Source organism: Lutra lutra, chromosome 3 (assembly GCF_902655055.1).
Source record: "Lutra lutra chromosome 3, mLutLut1.2, whole genome shotgun sequence".
NCBI lineage: Eukaryota > Metazoa > Chordata > Mammalia > Carnivora > Mustelidae > Lutra > Lutra lutra.
In genome coordinates this window covers 125,154,476-125,175,582 of record NC_062280.1, presented here as the reverse complement: position 1 = coordinate 125,175,582, position 21,107 = coordinate 125,154,476, and the positions used below count along the sequence as shown (strand labels likewise).

The 21,107-nt window shown below is 50.9% G+C and overlaps 1 protein-coding gene across 1 annotated transcript; it reads right to left on the bottom strand.

Annotated features, from left to right (window-relative positions):
- Positions 1-19,498: 19,498 nt before the first annotated feature.
- Positions 19,499-20,753, bottom strand: GSX1 (GS homeobox 1). Its single transcript, XM_047720537.1, has 2 exons — positions 20,342-20,753; positions 19,499-19,875 (listed from the first exon to the last, which is right to left on the bottom strand). Exons 1-2 carry the CDS (start codon positions 20,751-20,753, stop codon positions 19,499-19,501), a joined length of 789 nt encoding a protein of 262 aa, XP_047576493.1.
- Between the last annotated feature and the right edge of the window lie 354 nt (positions 20,754-21,107).

Genomic DNA, 21,107 nt, shown 5'->3' with positions numbered 1-21,107 from the left:
CAGGGAGGGAGGGAGGAAATGGGAAGCCATGGGGATGGGCTTCTATCAAGGGGATGGGTGAGGGGGTCCTCGGAAGCCACAGGAAGGAGCTTGGAGTTCCAGGCCCATCAGATTGCAGGAAAGGTTTTGCAGAAGGCATCATCTGAATTATGTGTGTGTTCTAGATCCCACTGCTTTCAACTGGAGGGTGGAAACTGGCGGCCTGGTGAGGAGACTTCAGAGGATCCCAGAAAGCAGGCAGTGGCAGTGGGGAAGAATGAAGGAGGGGGTCAGTATACATTTAGGAAGCAGAAGTGGTGGGCTTGGTGACAGATTGGATGGGAGTCCGATTCACAAGGTGGACTTGGGCAGCGAACAGGTGGTAGTGCAGTTTCTTGAGATGGGAAGCTTGGCCGTGGTTCTGGGGCTGGAGGAGAGGTGAGGCCCCACGGGAGCCCCGGATTCTCTTCTGTCACTTTGTGGCTTCTAGGTTTCTCCTGACATGCCAGGCGCAGTCCTACTAGAGGGCTTTTGCACTGACTACTTCTCCCTCTGCCCAGGGCGCTGCTTCCCAGAGATCCACGTGGCCAACTCCCTCATTTCCTTTGGGTCCTTTCTCAGACCCCATGTCTTTATTGAGGCTTTCCTTGACCACCATGTTTAAAACTGCATCCCTGATGCCAGTAGCTCTTCCTTTTTTCCTTAGCAGGCTATGATTTTGCCCTATGATATCCACCACCATCGATAATCAGTACATAAATAACAAATGATTTATCTGTCATGTTTATTTTCTAGACCTGTCTCCCCCACCCCACCCCCACTAGAACGGGAGCTCTGGGAGCTGTCTGTCTTGTTCACTGTTGTCACCCAAGCACTGAGAACAATTCCTGGCACATGATTAGCCTCAGAGATTTGTAGGATGAATGAATGACTAACTTTGGAAGTCCTTAGTACATGGTGGCTTTTAAAGCCAGGGGACTGAACAGAGTGTAAAGAAAGGAGGAAAGTCCAGGGATTGGAGAAGAGGTAAGTAGAGGAGAGCCAGCCAAGGACATGGGCGGGGATAGCCCAGCAGCTAAGGGGACACCAGAAGTGTATGTCCTTATGGAGGCTCAGGAATGAGAGGTCATCAGTCTTATTTAACACCCAGTGCCCATTACATCACATGCCCTCCTTAATGTCCATCACCCAGTTACCCCATCCCCTCACCCACTTCCCCTCTGGCCACCCTCAGTTTGTTTCCGATGATTGAGAGTCTCTCATGGTTTGTCCCCCTCTCTGATTTCATCTTGTTTTATAACTGGAGGTGGTTTCGTACCCTCTGGGACATTTGGTAATGTCTCCAGACACTTTCAGTGGTCCCAGCTCTGGGGTGGGGGCTACTGGCATCTGGTGGACACAGGCCCCGGAATGCTACTAAACATCGCCCAACGCACAGGATGGTCCCCACAACAGAGAGTCAGCCCCAAATGTCCGTGGTGCCGAGGCTGAGAAAGGCTGCTCCACCCAGACTGCTGACCCTGCAAGCCGGCTTTCTTCCCTGTCTCATGGAGTCTCGTCCTCCTTCCCCAAGGGCTCTGAAGCCTGACATTCCAGTGCAGTCCTGGGTCCTCTTCACTATCTCATTCAGCCCAGGGCTTCCACACTAGTCTTTCTGAGGATTCTCAGGGGGATAGCTCACATTCCCTACAGCCCATCAGTGCAGCAGCTCTGCCTCCATAATCCCTCCAAGCCCATTGCTTCTTGTTACCAGGGCAGCTGCTGCTGCCCCAGCCTGGGCATCTCACTCCCAGATCAATGTTCCCTCTCCCTGCTGCCGTCCATTCTCTACCTGCAGCCAGAGCAATCTGCCTGCAGTGTAATCCCTAATCCCAAAGTGGGGATGCCCTGCTTGAAAGGCTGCAGGAGCTTCCCATCCCACAGCATGAGCTCCAGCCCCTTCGGGGGCCCCACATCGTCCTGTACCGTGACATCTGCTTCACCTCTCCCTGGGGTACTGGTCTCCATTCTGACCCTTCAAGACCCCATGTTCTTCGTGCTTGCTCCTCCTCCCTACGGCCTGGCCCTTCTCATCATTCAGGTCTTAGCTCAAACATCTCCTCAGACCCCGGCTTTCAGTCCACCCCCAGACTGTCACCCAGGATAAGCTCCCAGCCTCATATCCAATCCATTGGCAAGTATTGGCTTCCTCCTCAAAGCAAATCCTGATCGCTACTTTTCACCAGCTTCCCAGCTGCTACCCTCACCCAGGCCACCATGAGCCCTGCCCTGGACTGTCATCCCTCCCCTAACTGTCTTCGCAGCTTCTAATCTCACTGCCCTATACACTGTTCTCAGAGCAGCTTTTTAGAAGCAAGTAAGATGCTTTTGTCCTGTTAACAACTCTCCAATGACGGGGCACCTGGGTGGCTCAGTGGGTTAAAGCCTCTGCCTTGGGCTCAGGTCATGATCCCAGGGTCCTGGGATCGAGCCCCACATCAGGCTCTCTGCTCAGCAGAGAGCCTACTTCCTTCTCACTCTCTGCCTGTCTCTTTGCCTACTTGTGATCTCTCTCCGTCAAGTAAAATCTTAAAAAACAAAAACAAAAACAACTGTCCAATGATCAATTATTCTAGTGGTTTTATCCTCAGAATAAAATTTAAGTTCCTTACCTTGTCCTGAAGACTACTTATAATATGATGTCTACTTACTTCTCCATCCCCCCCTGCAGCTCCTCTTTGCCCCTTGCCTCCACCCAGATAGGCCTTCCTTCTCCATCTGGCACTACTCAACTCTCCCTGCCCCAGGGCCTTTGCACATGCTGAGCCCTCTGTGTGGAATTGCCTCTCTTCCAGTTCCTGCCACCTCCATCTTCTTGTTATTCAGATTTCCTGCAGACATTCATTTTCAGGGAAAGCTTCTCTGACCACCCTCCTGAAAATGGCTCTTCCACAAGTCCAAAACTCTTTTTATAACACAACATTTCCTTTGGCGGTCCATAACTATCTTGCTTATTTATGTGTTTTTGGGATTCCTTTCCCCCACTGGTATGAAAACGTGACCTCGTCTATCCTGGTGGTCACTGCTGTATCCTTGGAACCACTGGTCTGATGCATTGAAAGAATGCAATAAACGGGGCGCCTGGTGGCTTAGTTGGTTGAGCATTGGACTCTTGGTTTCAGTTCAGGTCATGGCCTTAGGGTCGTGGGATCAAGCCCCACAGTCAGGCTCAGGGCACAGTGCAGAGTCTGCTTGGGTTTCTCTCTCCCTCTCCCTCTCCCTCCACCCCTACCCCTATGCGCAAGCGCGCTCTCTCTCTCTCTCTCGCTCTCTCTCAGTCTCATAAATAAACACATCTTAAAAAAAAAAATGCACTAAGCCATGTTTAGTGAATGAATGTGGGTTCAGAAGGCTTTGGGGCTGAGTGACAGCCCCTGACAATAGTGTTGGCCTTTCAGTGGGGACACTTGAGGAACTTTTTCATTATGGAGACTGAAGCTGTTAAAACTCCCTGGAATATTCAGGGCTTTACTGTTTATAAAGCACTTGCACATGGTTTCCCGTGTGAGGATGAGTCATTCATTTAATAAATATTCACTGTGTTTCTACCGTGTGCCAGTCACTTGCTGGTGGGATGGCCTGTGGGGCGGGGCCTCACAGCTCATCCGTGGGGCTGTTGCTCCACTTCTTCAGAGCGGCTCCAGGCCTGTGGCTGAGGTGGGATGAAGCACCAGGTTCAGAACTGGGGGTTCCATTTGTGTCTTGACTCTGCTTCTTGGGGTGTGTGGCTTGACACAGGTGGCTTAGGTTCTCTGCACTGTGGCTCATGGGTAAGATAGAGATAATGATAATAAAGAACTTGAAGGATTAGGGCTCTCCTTCAGCATCCACCACCTGTGCTCCAGCTGTCCTGAGTCTTCCTGACCCCTCTGGAGGAACACAGACTCTCTGTCTCCCCACAGCCTAGCCTGATCTACAAACCCCCTCCCTCAGCAAAACTTTTCCTGGGGGACTTTCCGTCCCAAGAGACCGCCTTCCTGCTGGTACATGCTTATCCCATGAGCTGATTACTGGTAACTTGTCAATACCCGCTGCTCAGCTCGGGTGTTATCCTGTAGAAACATTAGCCTTTCTGGACAGGGTCAGATCTTTGAATCGGAAGGGTAGCTTTTTCATGGAGGATCCTAGTTCTGCAGGAAACAAATGAGAGAGAGCTTTCTTGGCAGAGTGACGGGGCCCCTTTGGTGTGACCCTTGGATCACACCAGGAAGGAGTTGGTTCTCAATCCAGGTTTGTACCTAGACAACAAGCATGAGAGGGCTGTGTGGTACCTGTCGCAGGGAGGTGATCAGATAACTGGTCACCTCTGGCCACTCTTACCTCCCTCACATCAGTTTTCCATGCTGCATCCATAGTGAGGCCTTCAAAACACACATCTGATTGAGTCAACCCTCTGCTTCAAACTCTTCAATGGGTTCCCTTGTTCTTAAAATAAGAACCCAACTGCTTAATCCGGCCAATAGAGTTCATCACTAGGTGGCTGCCTACCTCCCTACTTTCCCTGCTCTTTGCACTCTCATCATCCCTGGGTCTTCTCTTATTTCCTAGAGAGGACCTTGTTCCTTCCTACCACAGCCTCTTTGCACAGGTTGCTCTTTCCTTTACTTCCTTCTACGCCTTGATCTTTGCCTAGTTAACTTCCTCATCCTTAAGATCTCAGGTCCCTCATGGTCCTAGTTGGGTTTTTCTCTTCTGTTTTCTTCATCTAATCGTGGCTTTTCTTCTAGTTTGTGGTGATTTGCTTAAAACCTCTCTCCCCTCTCAGAGGTAAACTTCAGAAATCAGGGCTGTTGTTCTCACCATTACCTGATACCTAGACTAGTTGGTGCTCCACGAAGAGTTGTTGGATGAGCCGACGCACATATGAACAGGGAGGGAATGGTCAGAAACAGCTGCAAGTTCAGGAGAGGCATCAGGGAGACTCGGTGGCCACCCTGTCCATCCACCTTGCCTCTCTATGACTGTGCCTGGGCATGCGTGGAGCAGGGAGCACCTGGCCATGGCCACAGTCCCAGGGAGGCAGTCTAGGGCTGGCCTTTAGGCCAAGGCAGCCCTCTCCAAATGCCCACGTCTGACAGAGGAGTGGATTCCATGCACAGGAGATTGCTCTGCTTGAAGAGAAGTTCTGAAGCCGTAATGAATGTCATCATCAGCTACGGCTGCAGAGCCCTGACACCACAGGCTGGGTGGCTGCAACAACAGTTTATTTTCTCACAGCTCTGGAGGCTAGAGGTCTACGAGCCGACTGTCAGTAGGTTTGGTTTCTCCTGAGGCCTTTTTCCTGGCCTTGCAGACAGTCACCTTCTTGCTGTGACCTTACATGGTCTTTTCCTCTGTGAGCATGCCTGTCTGTGAGGATGCCAGTCAGATGGGATTAGGACCTGCCCAGTAGCCTCACTTTAATTTTGTTACCTTTTTAAAGACCCTATTACCAGGGGCACCTGGGTGGCTCAGGTCATGATCCCTGGGTCCTGGGATGGAGCTCACATCAGGCTCCCTGCTTAGCAGGAAGCTTGCTTCTCCCTGTCCCACTCCCCCTGCTTGTGTTCCCTCTTTTCCTGTCTCTCTCTCTCTGTCAGATAAATAAATAAAGTCTTTAAAGACCCTATCTCCAAATACAGCTGCATCCTGAGGTACTGGGGGTTAGGACTCAAACAAACATATCTGGGTTGGGGGAAGGATGGGAAGACACTTCAGCCCCTAACAATGGGTGATGGAAATGGTTCAGGATCTGATCCCAAACTGTATCAGGAGACATTCAGAGTAGAAAGCCGCGCCAGACACGGACCTAAATTATTTTTGAATAGGACCAACTCCATGACCAAACTTGTCCCCCCAGAAAACACACCACTACAGCCAGGGACCCTGCTATCTATTCCCCCCATCAGTTCAGATCACATTGCCGCAGTCGGTAGGTAGTTGGCTGGGAAGCCATTGTGCACGCTGCCCTGACTCCTTCAGAAATGAACAGGTAGGCAGACCAGGACTCCTTTGCATTCCATTCATGTAGCTCACAGATGGCCTGCTCTGGGGTAACAGACAAGCGGCCATTGGGAAGCTGATTTCCTTTTCTGAGGTTGGCTTTCCTGGCAGCGGGGTATTCAGAGAAGTGGTTTTGAGGAGGGAAGACGAAGGGTGGGCAGAGAAGCTGTGGAGAGGTACCTTGGGGTACCCAGGGAAGCTGGGGAGGAAGAAGACCCCTGTGCCCAGCAGGGTCAGCAGAGCTGAGCAGGCAGGACCTGCTCGCAGGATGAAGAGGGTAGTTGGAACACGTGTTAAGAAAAACAATTCCAGGATTCTGTACTTTTATTTTATTTTTATTTTATTTTATTTTATTTTATTTTATTCACCTTCCTCTAGGCAAGGAGAAGGTAAGTCTGTGTACATCCACCGTGCTCACTGAGCACCTGCCTCTGGGGGCACAGAATAGAGGTAAGGCTCAGTCTCTTGCTTGGGGGAGCACCTCCTAGCTGGGGAGAGGCCTGCGTGCACGGAGTGCGACTCACTGTGGTCAGAACCCAGCCTAGCACCCAGCATGGAACGATCCAGATAGCGCTGCAGAGAGGCAAGGACAGAGGGGCCCGCGCCCCCTGAGATGGACAGGGCTGAGCCCACCTGCGGAGGTGTGGAGGGCTTCTCAGAGGAGGCTGAGTAGGGGTTTGCCAGGTTGGGACTGGGAGGGACAGAACATTGCAGGCAAACAAAAGTGCACTGGCAAAGGCAGAGGGCTGCCAGTGGTGTGGGGTCTGGACCCACAGGCTCTTAGAGTGTGGGGTCGTGGGCACATCTGCACTCTGGCCACTTTCCGATTGCGGCCGACGTCTTACTTCGGCCTTCTACTTGTGCTTCAGGCCTCCTGCATTCCAAACTTAATTGGGCATGCCTGCTTGTCCGGTCCTTTTATGGTGTGCACAACCCTGTCAGGCATCCAAAGATGGTGACTGGGAATTTGGTATTAAGCTGTATTATTGAGTTCCCAACCTCAACTTGCAGCAATCTAACCCAACAAGGGATTTGCAGATCAATTTCAAACAGAGCAGAGCCGACTACATTTCCCATGACAATCAGCTTGTTTACCCCTAGAAGGTACACTCTAACGGCTGTTGACATGCTCATTTGCATGCCAATACCCAGAATGCTTTTCTAGCCTCACTGAGCTTGGATTCTGCCAGGGAGCTGAAAGGTTTATTTACACATACAATACATGACAACTTCATTTTCCGAAGCATCTTTCATACAAACCGTATCCCCAAAATGCCCTAAGTTGGTGAAAGCATTTCAAAACCCTTTTTAGAGTTTAAACCCTTCTTTCTGGGCTGACGTAGAGTTGAGATAACTGGTGCAGGCTCAGATTCACATTTTAATTAAGATACTGGGAGGAAATGGGATCTCAGTTATTCAGCAATGTGTCATAATGTGCTTGCTAGATGAGGCCAAGGTTACGGAGAGAAATCATGGGGCCAAAGATAGATTAGTGGTCGTCAGAGCAGTACGGAGGGCTCCTCTGCAGACCAATCTAGGGATCACAGAGGGGTTTTCAACTGACTCCCTTATGGCCCAGACCCCTTTGCACTGTGGCCTGCAAGATGGCACGAATACAGGGGAATTGGCCATAATGGCGCAGGCAACAGAAACACACATAGCTGCATGCGGTTGTCCTATTTCAAGAGTGTAACAGAAAGAAAATGATGTGAATGAGTAAACTTGCAAACTTTCAGGAGCAGGTAGGCTGGGTTTTGATAGCTGTCCCATAGTGAAAAGGGGAGACTTCCCTGCCTTTTTCTCCCCAGAAGAAGGCAGTAGAAGAGTCTTTTAGGGAAGCCACAATTTGAAGGTACTGCGCAGGAAATTGGCAGATTTTGTGTCAAATGCAACTTTTTAAATGGTCTGGCGTCTTATTTTTTGTACCACTTCTATAAAACAGTAGGCTTGGATATTGAGTAGGAAAAGAGGAAATGATGAGAGGGATCTCCTGGTTATTTGAGATGGTTATGGGTACCCGGACGGTTGCCCTGGATGGACAACAAATTAACAGCTTCCAAAGCTAGCTCTTGGAGCTCATAGAGCTTAACCTTTTTGAAAAGGTTGAGAACAGGGACCCTGAAGTCAGACTCCCAGATCTGGATTCCAGCTTTTCTGCAGGCTAGCAGTATGATCTTGGGGAGCCACTGAATCTCTCTGTGCCTCAGTTTTTCCTACTATGGAATGCAGATCACGATAATTCCTACCTTATGGAGTTGGTGTGAAGATTAAGAGGGCTAATGCATGTCTGTCAGTTGGTGAATATTCAGTACTACTAACTTATCCAGTAAGTCCTGGCTGCTATTTTTTTTTTTTTAAGATTTTATTTATTTATTTGACAGAGAGAGACACAGTGAGAGAAGGAACACAAGCAGAGGGAGTGGGAGAGGGAGAAGCAGGCTTCCCACCAAGCAGGGAGCCTGCGCAGGGAGCCTGATGTGGGGCTCGATCCCAGGACCCTGGGATCATGACCCAATCCAAAGGCAGATGCTCAACTACTGAGCCACCAGGCACTTGGGCTGCTATTATTTTTAATACCCTACAAGAGTCCTTCTTAAATGCTTTGGTCTTGGGACCCCTTAATATTCTCAAAAAGCATCGAGGACTCCAAAGAGCTTGGTTTATGTGGGATATAACTCTTAAGATTTACTGTATTAGCTATTAAACCAGAAAATTTAAAAATATTTATTAATTTATTTTAAACGATAAACCCATTCCTAAATGTTTTAATAAGACACAGTCCTGAAATGTTTTATGTAACATTTATGTGAAAATAACTATAATTTCCAAAACAAAATATTTAGTTGGATGAAAGACATTGTTTTGTAGCTTTGCAAATCTCTTTAATGTCTGGCTTCATAGGACACAGATGAATTCTCATATCTCCTTCTGCATTCAGTCTTTTGTGATACATTGTTTTCCTTGACATAGATCAGGAAAAGCAGCCTCAGACAGATAATGTAGTTGAAAATGGAGGGGTATTTTGATAATCTTTTCATTTAATTACAGGCAGTTTTCTTGTACCAAAACACGAAAAGGGGTAATTTGTTGAATGCTAGTTATAATGTGGAGTCTGAAATTATATCAATAAAATTTATGTGCTGTTACATTTCAGTCTGCTGGTTTGCGTTATACTTTGAATGGCTCTTATGCTTATGCCTGATTTGTAGCCCCCACACACATGGGTCATCTGGAAAATATTGGTTCACCGAATCAATGCATCATGCAACGCTGATACATTTCATTATATAATATTTAAAAATTTGCTTGTTAATGTCATCATCTCATTAGAAAAATCCAAGTATGAGAAGATGTTAAGTTTGCAGTGATAGGTACATTCCAATTTTTTGTAAAACCTCAATTTTATCACCAGCAGCAAATATCGTCAGTTCTATTTCTTTTTCTTTTTTTAATATTTGTTTATTTGACAGAGAGTTAGAGAGAGAGCACAAGTAAGCAGAGCATCAGGGAGAGGGGGAGAGAGAGAAGCAGGCTCTCTGCTGAGCAGGGAGCCTGATGTGGGGATCGATCCCAGGACCCTGGAATCATGACCCGAGCTGAAAGCAGCCGCTTAACCAATTGAGCCACCTGGGCGCCCCTCATCAGTTCTATTTCTTAAGGTATTATAAGACATTTCAAGAAAATGTCTACCAAATACCCAAGTCTGTCAATTCTTCTTTCATGTAAAATGATTTTCCATGAAAGAAACCCAGCTAGGGGCACCTGGGTGGCTCAGTGGGTTAAGCTGCTGCCTTCGGCTCAGGTCATGATCTCAGGGTCCTGGGATCGAGTCCCACATCGGGCTCTCTGCTCAGCAGGGAGCCTGCTTCCCTTCCTCTCTCTCTGCCTGCCTCTCTGCCTACTTGTGATCTCTTTCTCTGTCAAATAAATAAATAAAATCTTAACAACAAAAAAAACCCCAGCTAGTTCAGCTTTCTACTCAACCAATCACTTGAGTGTGTTTTGTTGACTACTGTTTTTCATACCTTTGTTTGCAGAAGGTAGAAATTTACCATTTCATCTCAGAGAATATTTAAAAAAATATATCTTCAGGGGCGCCTGGGTGGCTCAGTGGGTTAAGCTTCTGCCTTCGGCTCAGGTCATGATCTCAGGGTCCTGGGATTGAGTCCCGCATCGGGCTCTCTGCTCAGCAGGGAGCCTGCTTCCCTCTCTCTCTCTCTCTCTCTCTGCCTGCCTCTCTGTCTACTTGTGATCTCTCTCTCTGTCAAATAAATAAATAAAATCTTTAAAAAAATATATATCTTCAGAGTTGAAAGTCATGTTTTCAAAGTTGAGCTTTAATCAAATTATCATTTCATCCACTTTATCAAGAACGTTCTTAGGTGCAACTAGATATTGTTTGTTGTTGTCCTAGATATGGAGGGCTTAAGAATACAGTGACCACTGCCCTGATTTGTCTAAGGTGCAGGCAGTTTTGCCCACCTATGTTTCCGTACCACCAATGTAGATGCCACACAGTGAAAAAGACAAACTGAGATCTCAGTATTGTGATGGAAATAGTTTTGGCTTCTTGGACCCCCTGCCAGGGTCTCAGAGAAGCCATACTCTGAGTGGTTCATGCTCTGTGAACTACTGCCTATATCATGGGGTCATAATTGGTATCCGGTGGACATCTGGAGTTTTGTCTGCTCCATATCCCTTCTTTCCTTCCAGAAACCCTACTCCCATTTATTGTGTTCAACTGGAGCCTCCAATCACAGGACCCACCCGAGTGCCACCACTGCCTGCAGTCATAGGATTGGCATGTGACCCAGGCAGAGTCGATCCGTGGCTCGAATAGCCACCACCGTGGACAACCTCTGGCACCCTTCTAGGACTGCCACCATACACCACTTTCCATCACTGTGGGGCTCTGGTCAAGAAAGAGATAATCTGGGGCGCCTGGGTGGCTCAGTGGGTTAAGCTTCTGCCTTCAGCTCAGGTCATGATCTCAGGGTCCTGGGATCGAGCCCCGCATCGGGCTCTCTGCTCGGTGGAGAGCCTGCTTCCCCCTCTCTCTCTGTCTGCCTCTCTGCCTACTTGTGATCTCTGTCTGTCAAATAAATAAATAAAATCTTAAAAAAAAAAAAAAAGAAAGAGATGATCTTGCTCTTTTGTCAGGGCATTTAGCTGGGATGAAGTAAGCCAGAAGCTGATGGTTGCCATGTCCCCTTTTGCCTGTCTCCTAGCCCCACACTACTCCCACTCCACAAGGAGAAAGCCTGTCCACAGCAGAAAGAATAAGGCCAGCACACAGAGAAGAGGAAAGTAAAAGGATAGGGAGGGAGGGCGAGGCATCCCACCACATTGTCCTGTCCCTGGACCTCCTGAGGACAAGTCCATTGGGATCTTAATGGGTTCCTTGAGCTGATGGACACCTTTTAGCTTGCAGTAGTTTGAATTCAGTGTCTAACCCTCAATAGAGAGCTGTGATTAGAAGAGTTAGCAAGCACCATGAGGACATTCTTAACTACTCGGAGAGTCTTCGGAGGTGAAGGAGAATTTCGGAGGATATTTCCTTCCTGGTGGGTCAGAGGGAAGTATTGCAGACTGCACAGTTCTGTGAGAGTGTGTAGGACCACTTCAAAGAGGCATGGCGAGGCAGTCAGGGGGGACAGAGATGCTGTACCCTGAGTCTCCATACAGGCTTCCTAGCATGAGCATGGCTTCCCAGCAGGTGCGGAAGCACCATTCCTGCTGTCCCCAGAAGCCCAGTGCTGCACCAGGATGAGCCAGCTTGTGCTCCAGTTGTGACTCACGCTGTCACAACGCGTGATGAATTAAGAAACATCCGCCTGTGTGTAAATGATCCGCTATGGCCAAAGGGAATGCATGGGCAACAACAGTGGTCCAGAAGAGCAGTGGTCCAGGGAATCTTATTTAAGTGGTGCTGGTCACCTGGTCAGAACCGATACTCGGTTTCAGGGACAGACAATCATATCTGTCGCAGGTCTGTTCACAATCCCATGCAGGTTCTGAATGCGCCTGGATGGCATAGATTACTGTACCACTCCAGGTCCTTCGTTGCAGACAACCAAAATGAATTCTAGCTACTCAAGCAGGATAGGCATTGAACGGAAAGTCATCTGATCGTTCCCAGAATCAAGGGGAAGTCCTGGTGAAATGGATGGAAACCAGGCAGGAAAGAAGAGGAGATATAACTAAGATTTCTTTATTTTATTTTATTTTATTTTATTTTTTTAAGATTTTATTTATTTATTTGACAGAGAGATCACAAGTAGACAGAGAGGCAGGCAGAGAGAGAGAGAGAGTGAAGCAGGCTCCTTGCTGAGCAGAGAGCCCGATGCGGGACTCGATCCCAGGACCCTGAGATCATGACCTGAGCCGAAGGCAGCGGCTTAACCCACTGAGCCACCCAGGCGCCCATTATTTTATTTTATTTTTAAAAGATTTTTATTTAGGGGCGCCTGGGTGGCTCAGGGTGTTAAGCCTTTGCCTTTGGCTCAGGTCATGGTCTCAGGGTCCTGGGATCGAGCCCCACATTGGGCTCTCTGCTCAGCAGGGAGACTGCTTCCCCTCTGTCTCTGCCTGCCTTTCTGCCTGTTTGTGATCTCTCTCTGTGTCAAATAAGTAAATAAAATCTAAAAAACAAAAAAAAATATTTATTTATTTGACAGACAGAGATCACAAGTAGTCAGAGAGGCAGGCAGAGAGTTTGGGGGAAGCAGGCGCCCCGCTGAGCAGAGATTCCCGATGTGATGCGATGCAAGGCTCGATCCCAGGACCCTGAGTTCATGACCTGAGCTGAAGGCAGAGGCCTTAACCCACTGAGCCACTCAGGCACCTCTATAGCTAAGATTTCACCGCTGGGAAGTCTAGTTAGATGGCACCTATGGCTCCCATACTGACTGGCCATCCCACCATTGTCATAGGTCATCTGCCATCATACCGGAGCTCTTAACTTTATGGACCTAGGCAATAATGTCTGGCATCCATCTCTGTGTCATTGAATGGAAAGTCATCTGATCGTTCCCAGAATCAAGGGGAAGTCAGACCTCTGAGGAAGGTGTTGGGCCCAGGTCCTGTGCACCTGCCTGATCTGCTGGGGAAGGGGGCAGAGGTAAATATATATTCCCTGCTAGATCTGCTAATAGAAAGTGGGACCCTGCCTGGGAGGGCTCCCACAATATTCAAACATCTACCTCAGTGGAACTCTGCTTTCTTCCAGAGCTGACTTATATTTGACAAAATATGATATAGATGATGATCAGAAAGAGGGAGAATGCTGGTCAGAAAGAGGAAAAAAAAAAAAACCCAAACAAACACTGATGGCAGTTACATCCCCTGACTTTAGAGAAGAGGAAACCAAGATCCAGGAATATCATGATTTTCCAGAGTTATAGAATTAGTTAGGGGCATCATTGGGTCTGGATATTCAGTTCTTGACTCCTACTCCAGTGCTCTGTCCTCTGCAATCTTATATTCTTACATAAGCATGGAAGGGCCCAGAGAACTTTCATCCAGGTCAGAATTTGTATTCATTTGCTAAGGTTGCCATACAAAATACCACTTACAGGGTGGTTTAAATAACAGAAATTCATTTTCTCTGTTGCGAGGGCCAAAGGTCCCAGATCAATGTGTTGGCAGGCTTAGTTTCTTCTGAGACCTCTCTGCTTGGCTTGCAGATGGCCCCCTTCTCCCTGTGTCTTCACGAGGTTGTCCCTTTGTATGTGCATACATCTGAAGTCTCCCTTACAGACACCAGTCATACTGGATGAGGGCTCACCAACAGGACCTCATTCAATTCCCTCTTCAAAGACCCTATTTCCAAATACAGTTACAGTAAAAGATACTAGGTGTTTGGGCTTCATCATGTAAATTTGGGGGAAGGGAGATGCAATTTGGTCTATAATAGAGCCACTCCAGAAATTCCCAACATCATGGAATCAGGGAGATAGACAACTACTTCTTTTGGTGAGCAATGAGCCAATGGAGGTAGCTTTTGCCTCCCAGGGTCCAACAGCCTTAAGCTCAGTGGGACCAGCAAAGGAAGCTCCTCACTGCAGGACTGCCTGAATGACTCCTACTTGCCCGACTCATACTCAGTCTCATCAGTTGCCCCCCTGAATGTGGTGGCACAGGACAAGACTCCTGAGTGAGCACCTTCCTTACCCACTGCTGCCTCAGTGAATGACAAGTCAAATGGCTCCCTAACGTACTGTACTTCGTGGGCATTTCCTCCCTCGAGCCGGGAGGTCCCGCCCACAGACAGCAGCTCCGATGCCAGGCCAGGAGGCATCAGGGTTAACACCTTGGATTTCTTTGGTGATTTCAAAGAAGCCTCCCTAGAACCAAGGCTTGGATTCATAGCGATGGGATAATCTAAAGCAGAGCATTAGACTTTAGGATAATCTGTCTCTTCTTCTAGAATCACTAACTTTTTTTTTAATCTTCCTTTTGTTTCAGCGTTTCCAACACACACACATTTCTGTTAATATATTAGTATTAGAAACTCATCTATGGATTGCCATAAGGCTGGATTCATGAGGTTCTTGCCTCACTGGAATCAGCTTATTCCTTACTCGGTGGGTGAGCTCCTTTCTGAAGTAGTCTGGTAAGGTAGTTACTCACCTTCCTAGTTGTGAGTTAGGGACAGGTGACCCCAGGCAACGCTGGTCCATGTTGATGGGACTTCCAGTACCCTGTACCCTCTGCCTTACTCATGCCGCTTTTCTTGCCCTTGTACCTCTTCCATATCCCTTAGTTCTCAGGGGCCTTCTGCTCCTTTGCACTTCCAGAGTCTTCTCTCAGAAAAAAATCAATGATGTATTCAATGGCTACTACTCTCAGGGGTACTTGTGTTGAACCAAATATGAGGGAATTTCACAAAGAAGAATTGATTTCTAGTATCAGACTTACATTCTCAAAACAGGTATTGTCAAAACAGATAAGGAGTATGCTTCAGGAAGAACCATAGTAGTGGCGAAGTGTGTGTGTGTGTGTGTGTGTGTGTGTGTGTGTGTGAGAGAGAGAGAGAGAGAGAGAGAGACTGGGGGGATGCCACCTCGGGCTCCCATTGGGCACCCATGGACATGACCCAAGAGGGATCCCAGTTGTCTACAGGTCATGAGACAAATGGATAGAATATTCTTGCAAAGGTTTCAGTGGCTTTGTAAACTCTTCTCACCCAATAAGAGTGTAACCAGTTCACCCTTTCAGTCCACATGCCCCATGCTGTATAGACTAGCTGCCATGTTCCCATTCTGCAGGCATTTTTGGTATCTCCCTTAGCACCCCGCCCCGGCCCAATACACATGAAGGTGCACATGTTCATGAAGAATGACTGAAAGAAAGGTAGAAAGGTGTGCTGAGAGCTAGGCTACCAAATCCTGGCCCCTGTGCACTGGCAGAAAAGATTCAGCAGAAAACACATGGGGCTCCATCAGTGGTTCTTACTTCAGTGCTTTTGCCCCCAGAGGACATTTGACAATATCTGAAAGGATCGTTAGTTGTCACCCTAGGGGATCAGGGGCCCCTTGGCCTCAAGTGTGTGAAGGTCAGGGGTGCTCCAGAACCTCCTGCAAGGCACGGGACAGGCTTCCACAAGGAAGACATATTTGGCTCAAAAATGTCAATAGAGGTCGAGGAACCGGTCTAAACGAAGGTGGAAAGAGGATTCCATCTTGGACTTCCATGACTCCCAGCACGGGGACAGTGCTTGCAGAGGGGAGCCGCTCCTTACCCTCTGAACGACTAACTCCTGGGAGTCCTGGAAATGTTCGCACTTGGGTGCTCCCTCCAGCCCCTCCATGAGGTTCAGGTCTGAGCCCAATTATAAGCGGTCACTTGCAACATGCAGGACCAGCTGTGTCCCAGGCACAGCTGTAGGCATGACAGTTAACAACACCTACAACAACATTAGTTACCATTTATTGACACTTGGCAGACTTAGTGCTTAGCATCTTGTGTGATTTCTGTCCTTTAATATTGCACAACAACCCTGTAAAGGAACTGTTAACGTAATCCCCGTTTACAGAAGAAATTGCGGTTGAGGAAGAACCAGGGGCTTACCCAAGATTGTAAGGAAGTGTTGGAAATGCCCTGCTATGTCATGCACTTGGATTCTAGGGTCCAAACTCCTAGCCACTCAACTGCACAGAGGAAAGAAAGAGGCTGCCCCTGAAATAGAATCAGGCATCTGCATCTGGGTTAGCCACACTAAATGGTAATTTCCAGGAAATATTCTAACTAAGTTTGTTTTTAATTTCATAATTTGACTGGAAGCCCCAAATCCCAGCTCAAAAGAGTTTGGTTTCAAAGACTGGATTCTCTGTCCCTAGATGAGATGCTCTGGTTTCCGGTAGCTCCCGGACCATAGATGCACCCTGCCCTCTTTCCAGACCACACGGCAGCGGCGGTGGAAAGACTTCAGTCCCAACGGAGGCAGGGTGAGAAGTGTCTGAACGGAAGCGCGTCTCTCTCCAAAGCCTGTGGACCCTCCTCCAGGCAGCAGCCGAGGCTTCCACACTCCCAGGCACTGCGTTCTCCCACTGCCCTGGTAACCACTGCGGCCGCCGTAAGGAGGCTGCGTTTTCTCCAATGCTCTCCAGGACAGCCCATGAGAAAGCACCAAGGATGGTCTTCTGGGAGCGGGACAAGGAAATAAAGCCTTGGGTAGGGAAAGCTGAGAGGAAGAAAGGCACGCTCCTACTCCTACGAGAACGGGACCCACTTGGACCCGGCCAGCAGCAGTGGCTTTGCAAGCTTTTACGAGCAGCTGGGAACTGGAGGGACTTCTGCATAGGGTGACAAATCAGAAGCATTCGGGCTGAGGAGCATGCTTGAGGTTGGGGAGAAGGGCAGTGTCCAGCCTCATCACATTCCTCCAAGCTCCATTCCCTTCTTCCTCTATGGCCACCACCCCGTCCCCAAGCCAGGGTCCTAGCAGGCCCATCTCCAAAAATGCCTTCTGGTCGAGAGGTCCATCACAGAAAGCTGGAGAAAGCCTGTCCCAGGGCACCTGACTACTCCCTCCTGTATCCGGGGAAAGAGCTGGTTCAAAGCGAGCCCTGTGCACTTCGTATTCACCATGGACCTGTTTCCTGAGGGCAGTGCTACCTGAGGCTGGGGGGGTGGGGGAGGGACCTCAAAGACAGGCGGGTGGTTTGCCATAGCTAAAGGACACAAGACTTCACTCACCCGAGTGTTCTTAGAGTAGCAGTTCAGCCGAAAAACAGAAAGCATCAGAATCACTGATAATAAAACATTAGTTGGGATTTGATTCACAGTATGCCTCAAAGCACCCTAGCTTCCTTTATATTGGTACAATGCCCCTCTCCTGGGAGTCAGAGGTGAAACTGGGGCCCAGCGAGGGTGCAGAGAGGCGGGTTAGATCGACTCTCCTCTGTCTCCCGCACAAGCCTGGAGTCTTGCTTCAGGAAGAACCAGAAACGCCCATGGTGGAAAGTCAGATCGCACCGCCTTTCTTCTAGGAGAGCTGGAGAGAGCACTTACGGCTCAGCTTGACTGAAGGAAAAGACCATTTTCGAAATAAACCCCGTCTGTGCAGAGCAGCCCCACTGGAGCGCCTTTCATGAAAGAGGCATATGTTTGCTTTGCCTGGACCTTGGAAGTCTGGGGCTTCCCTGGCTGTGTGTGTGGGGGGCGGGGAGGCGGTTGGCAGAGAGGTCTGGCAGGAAAAGAAGTGGCCCAGGTTCCCAGGAGGAGTAATGGGAGGTTTCTGGAGTTCGTGAGAACCCAGATCCTCTGTCTCTCGGATCCGATTTCCTGAGCAGCAGAAATACCCCCCACTTTCCCGGCTGTGCGCTCTCCGCCTGGACCGAGGCCCCAGTACTCCCTTCACCTCGTCCACAGAACGAGTGAAAACCCCGCATGTCTCCCCCAAGGAGAGTTGGGGTGTGTATTCTCAGTCGTAGTGGGCTGTGGGGGGTGTTACCAGAATGAGTGAGAACACAGGTCCCGGAGGCACAGGCGCCTGTTACACAGGGCTCCTGGCGGGGACCGCGGCGCGGGATGGCTCTGGTTCCTCAGAATCTCTGCCACAGTCAAAGAATTTGCCTCCAAGCAAGCCGAGGGGGCCGGTCCATAGAAGGCCTCACACTCTGGCTGGGAAGTTATCCCTAGCAAATACAGTAGATTTAAACAAACACACACACAAAGTCAGAGCGCAGCAAAGGACTTAGCAGTCTGGCTCTCTCGAGGGAGTTAGCCGCTGCCCTTAGGGATGGCGGTGGGACAACCAAACCCGCCCGCCGGGCTGCTGGTGAGGCGAGATCCCGGGCGGGAAGGGAGCGCCGCAGGGGCCTGGACCAGGGCCACCGCGTGAGGAGCTTTCCTTCCTTTCCTTCCGACTCGGCTCTCTGTACCTGGCCGGAGCTCGGCCGGAGACTAGGGAGCGCACGGGGCCAGTCGGGCACTGAAGGCAGAGTCCTCGCGGGGCGGAGGGTGCAGACAGGGGCTGGCGGAGCAGCATGTTGGGGAGCGGAGTGTGGAGGAGCTCAGCCTTGCCATCCCATCCCCGCCCTGCCCCAGCAGGAAGCCGAAACCCAGGTGGGCGCCTGCCCAGTCCTGAGCCGAAGCTGGGGTCCAGAGCCACGTGGATTTCTAAGAAACAAAAAAAGTTTATTTAAAATTTTGTACATAAATAAATAAATAAATATCTTCTGGTATTACAGAGACCGTACAATGACAAGCTAGACCAGGGCGGGGTCGGGGTCTGGGGTCCGAGGAAGAGAGGGATCGCCAGGGGCGGAGAGCCGGGGTCTCATTTAGGGAAATGCAAAGCGTCTCCGAAACAAAGTGAGTCGGTTTCCCCGACACGGATATCGCGGGCGACGATTTCTCTCGTGGGAGAGGAGTTGCAGGGGCAGCAAGGCCTGACTGAAGGACAGATGGGCTCAGTGGACCTCGAGGAGGGGACGGAAAGGAAAAGAAAATAACAAGACTTCGTAAATGTGTGTGTATGTGGTGGGGGGAGGAGGATAAACGACCGCAGTGAAGAAGTAGGGAAGGAGAGAAAGAAGTTTAAAAAAAAAAAAAAAAAAAGGTAGCGAGCGGGCGTCCGAGGGGTAAGAGCCCAGCTTGAACCCAGGGTGGAGGGGAGTAGAGGACGCGAGAAAGCCTGAGCCAGTCCAGAGAGGTCGGGCGAGGAGGCGCCAGCGGCCATCAAGGCGCGGGGTTGGCCGGCGTGCCCTCCAGGGCCGCTGTGCTGCATGGCTGAGAAGGACTCCAGCGCTTGCAGGATTCACAGCTTGGAGTTCGCTTTGGACGGCTGCGGGCCCCGGAGTGGGAATACCAGCGTTAGGTCTCTGCCAAGCCCTTGGCGCTGCCCAGGGCCGAGGACCTCCGCAAACCCTTGCCAAACCCGTGCGTGGCCGCGGTTTTGGCAGCGGGTGCCTGGGAACCGGTGCTTCGTCCCGCGACCAGTCTTTGAGACGGCAGGGAGGGTCTGGGGTGGGCGATCTGGGGAGGCGTGCGTCTAGGGAGTGACCGTGAGATCCCGGTCGTCTTTCCCCGAAGAAGACGGAGACAAGGGCAATTCGTCGTCATCCTCGGAGCACTTGGCTGAGGAGAGCGACGCGCATTTGCAGCTTTGTGGTGCGCCACTGCCGGCGCCCGCGCTCCCGCCGCCCCGGTGGTTGCTGCCTTTGCCCTCCTTCTTGTGCTTCACCCGGCGGTTCTGGAACCAGATCTTCACCTGCTTCTCGGACAGATTCAGGTAGGTGGCGATCTCGATGCGGCGTAGGCGGGACAGATACATGTTAGAGGCGAACTCGCGCTCCAGCTCTAGCAGCTGCGTGCTGGTGAACGCGGTGCGCATCCTCTTGCTGCTGGGCAGCTGGTTGGAGCTGCTGTCTGGAGGGGGTGGGGTGCAGAGAGGGAAGCGATCAGACTCCTGCGCTGTGGGTCTTATCCTCTGGTACGTGGCGAGTAGAACCCCGGGACTTCTGTATTTCACGCACCTCTTTGCCCCATACGAGACGCACTGCAGCTTTACCGCGGGCTCCTCCTTGCTAAGGCGCGGGACCCAGACACTCCCAGAGCCACGCAACCCTGGCACTACTTTATGGAGTGACCTGAACCTCAGCTCTCGCTCGCGTCTGCGCGCCCCCTCCGAGACCTGGATACCCTCCCCTCACCCTCCCTCCGGCGTTCTGTCCCCAGCCCTCCCTGGCCACACCACCCTGACTGTTCCCCTCAGGGTCCCAGCATGACTTTCATTGTCCCCAGGACGGCCAAGGACCCTCACCCCCCACCCCCATCCCTGGCTCGAGAACTATCATCTCATTACTCCGTCCCACTGCGCAGCGATTCGGCTTACCCACGGAGATGCAGTGGAACTGCCTGGGGTCGGGCAGCGGATAGGAAGTCTGGTAGAGCGCGGCGGCGGCAGCGGCGGCAGCGGGGCCGTGAGCGACCCCGGGCGACACGGCCGAGTGCTGGCGGCCTAGGGGCGCGTGGCAGTACTGCGAGCCGAAGGGCGGGAAGGATGCCTTGAGCAGAGGCAGCGCGGGCGGCCCGGGGGGCCCGTGCAGCTGCGAGGCGGTGACGCAAAGCGGGCACACGCACAGCAGCCCGGCCTTGCGCGCGTGGCAGGCGCCGGGCGAGAGGCCGTGCAGTGCGTGCGGCGGGGGCACGGCGTAGGGAAAGAGCGGCGGCGGGCTGCCCTCGGGGGCCTTCTTCTCGCCTGCCTCGCGCAGCACCAGCGAGTCCACCAGGAAGGAGCGCGGCATGGCCCCGGTGCGCGGTCGCCCCGCCGCCAGCCGTCTCCCTGCGCCGCGCGAACTTCGGGGCTCTCCACGCCCTTCACCCGGCAGCGGCCGCGCGCTGTTGCCTGTTCGCGGGAGGCTAAAGGCGCCGCGGAGGTTGAGGCTGCCGCTGCTGCCGCGCGAGCCGCGGGAGCCGCGGGAGGAGCTCGGGGTGCTGGCCAGCGCTAGTGGTGCTGAAAGGCGCCAGCGGCGCCGCTTAAATAGGACTATTGCCATGTGATGGGCTACGCCAGGAGCGGCCGGGGCCTCTCAATAGGGTTTTTGTGCCTTTTCTCTTGGCATTCACTCTGCACGCTTCCTCATTATTTCACTTGTTAA

Coding starts and splice junctions, on each gene's coding strand:
- GSX1 (XM_047720537.1), bottom strand. CDS start 20,753: ATGCCGCGCTCCTTCCTGGTGGACTCGCTGGTGCTGCGCGAGGCAGGC. Junction 19,876..20,341: donor GTTCCACTGCATCTCCGTGG/GTAAGCCGAATC, acceptor CACCCCCTCCAG/ACAGCAGCTCCAACCAGCTG.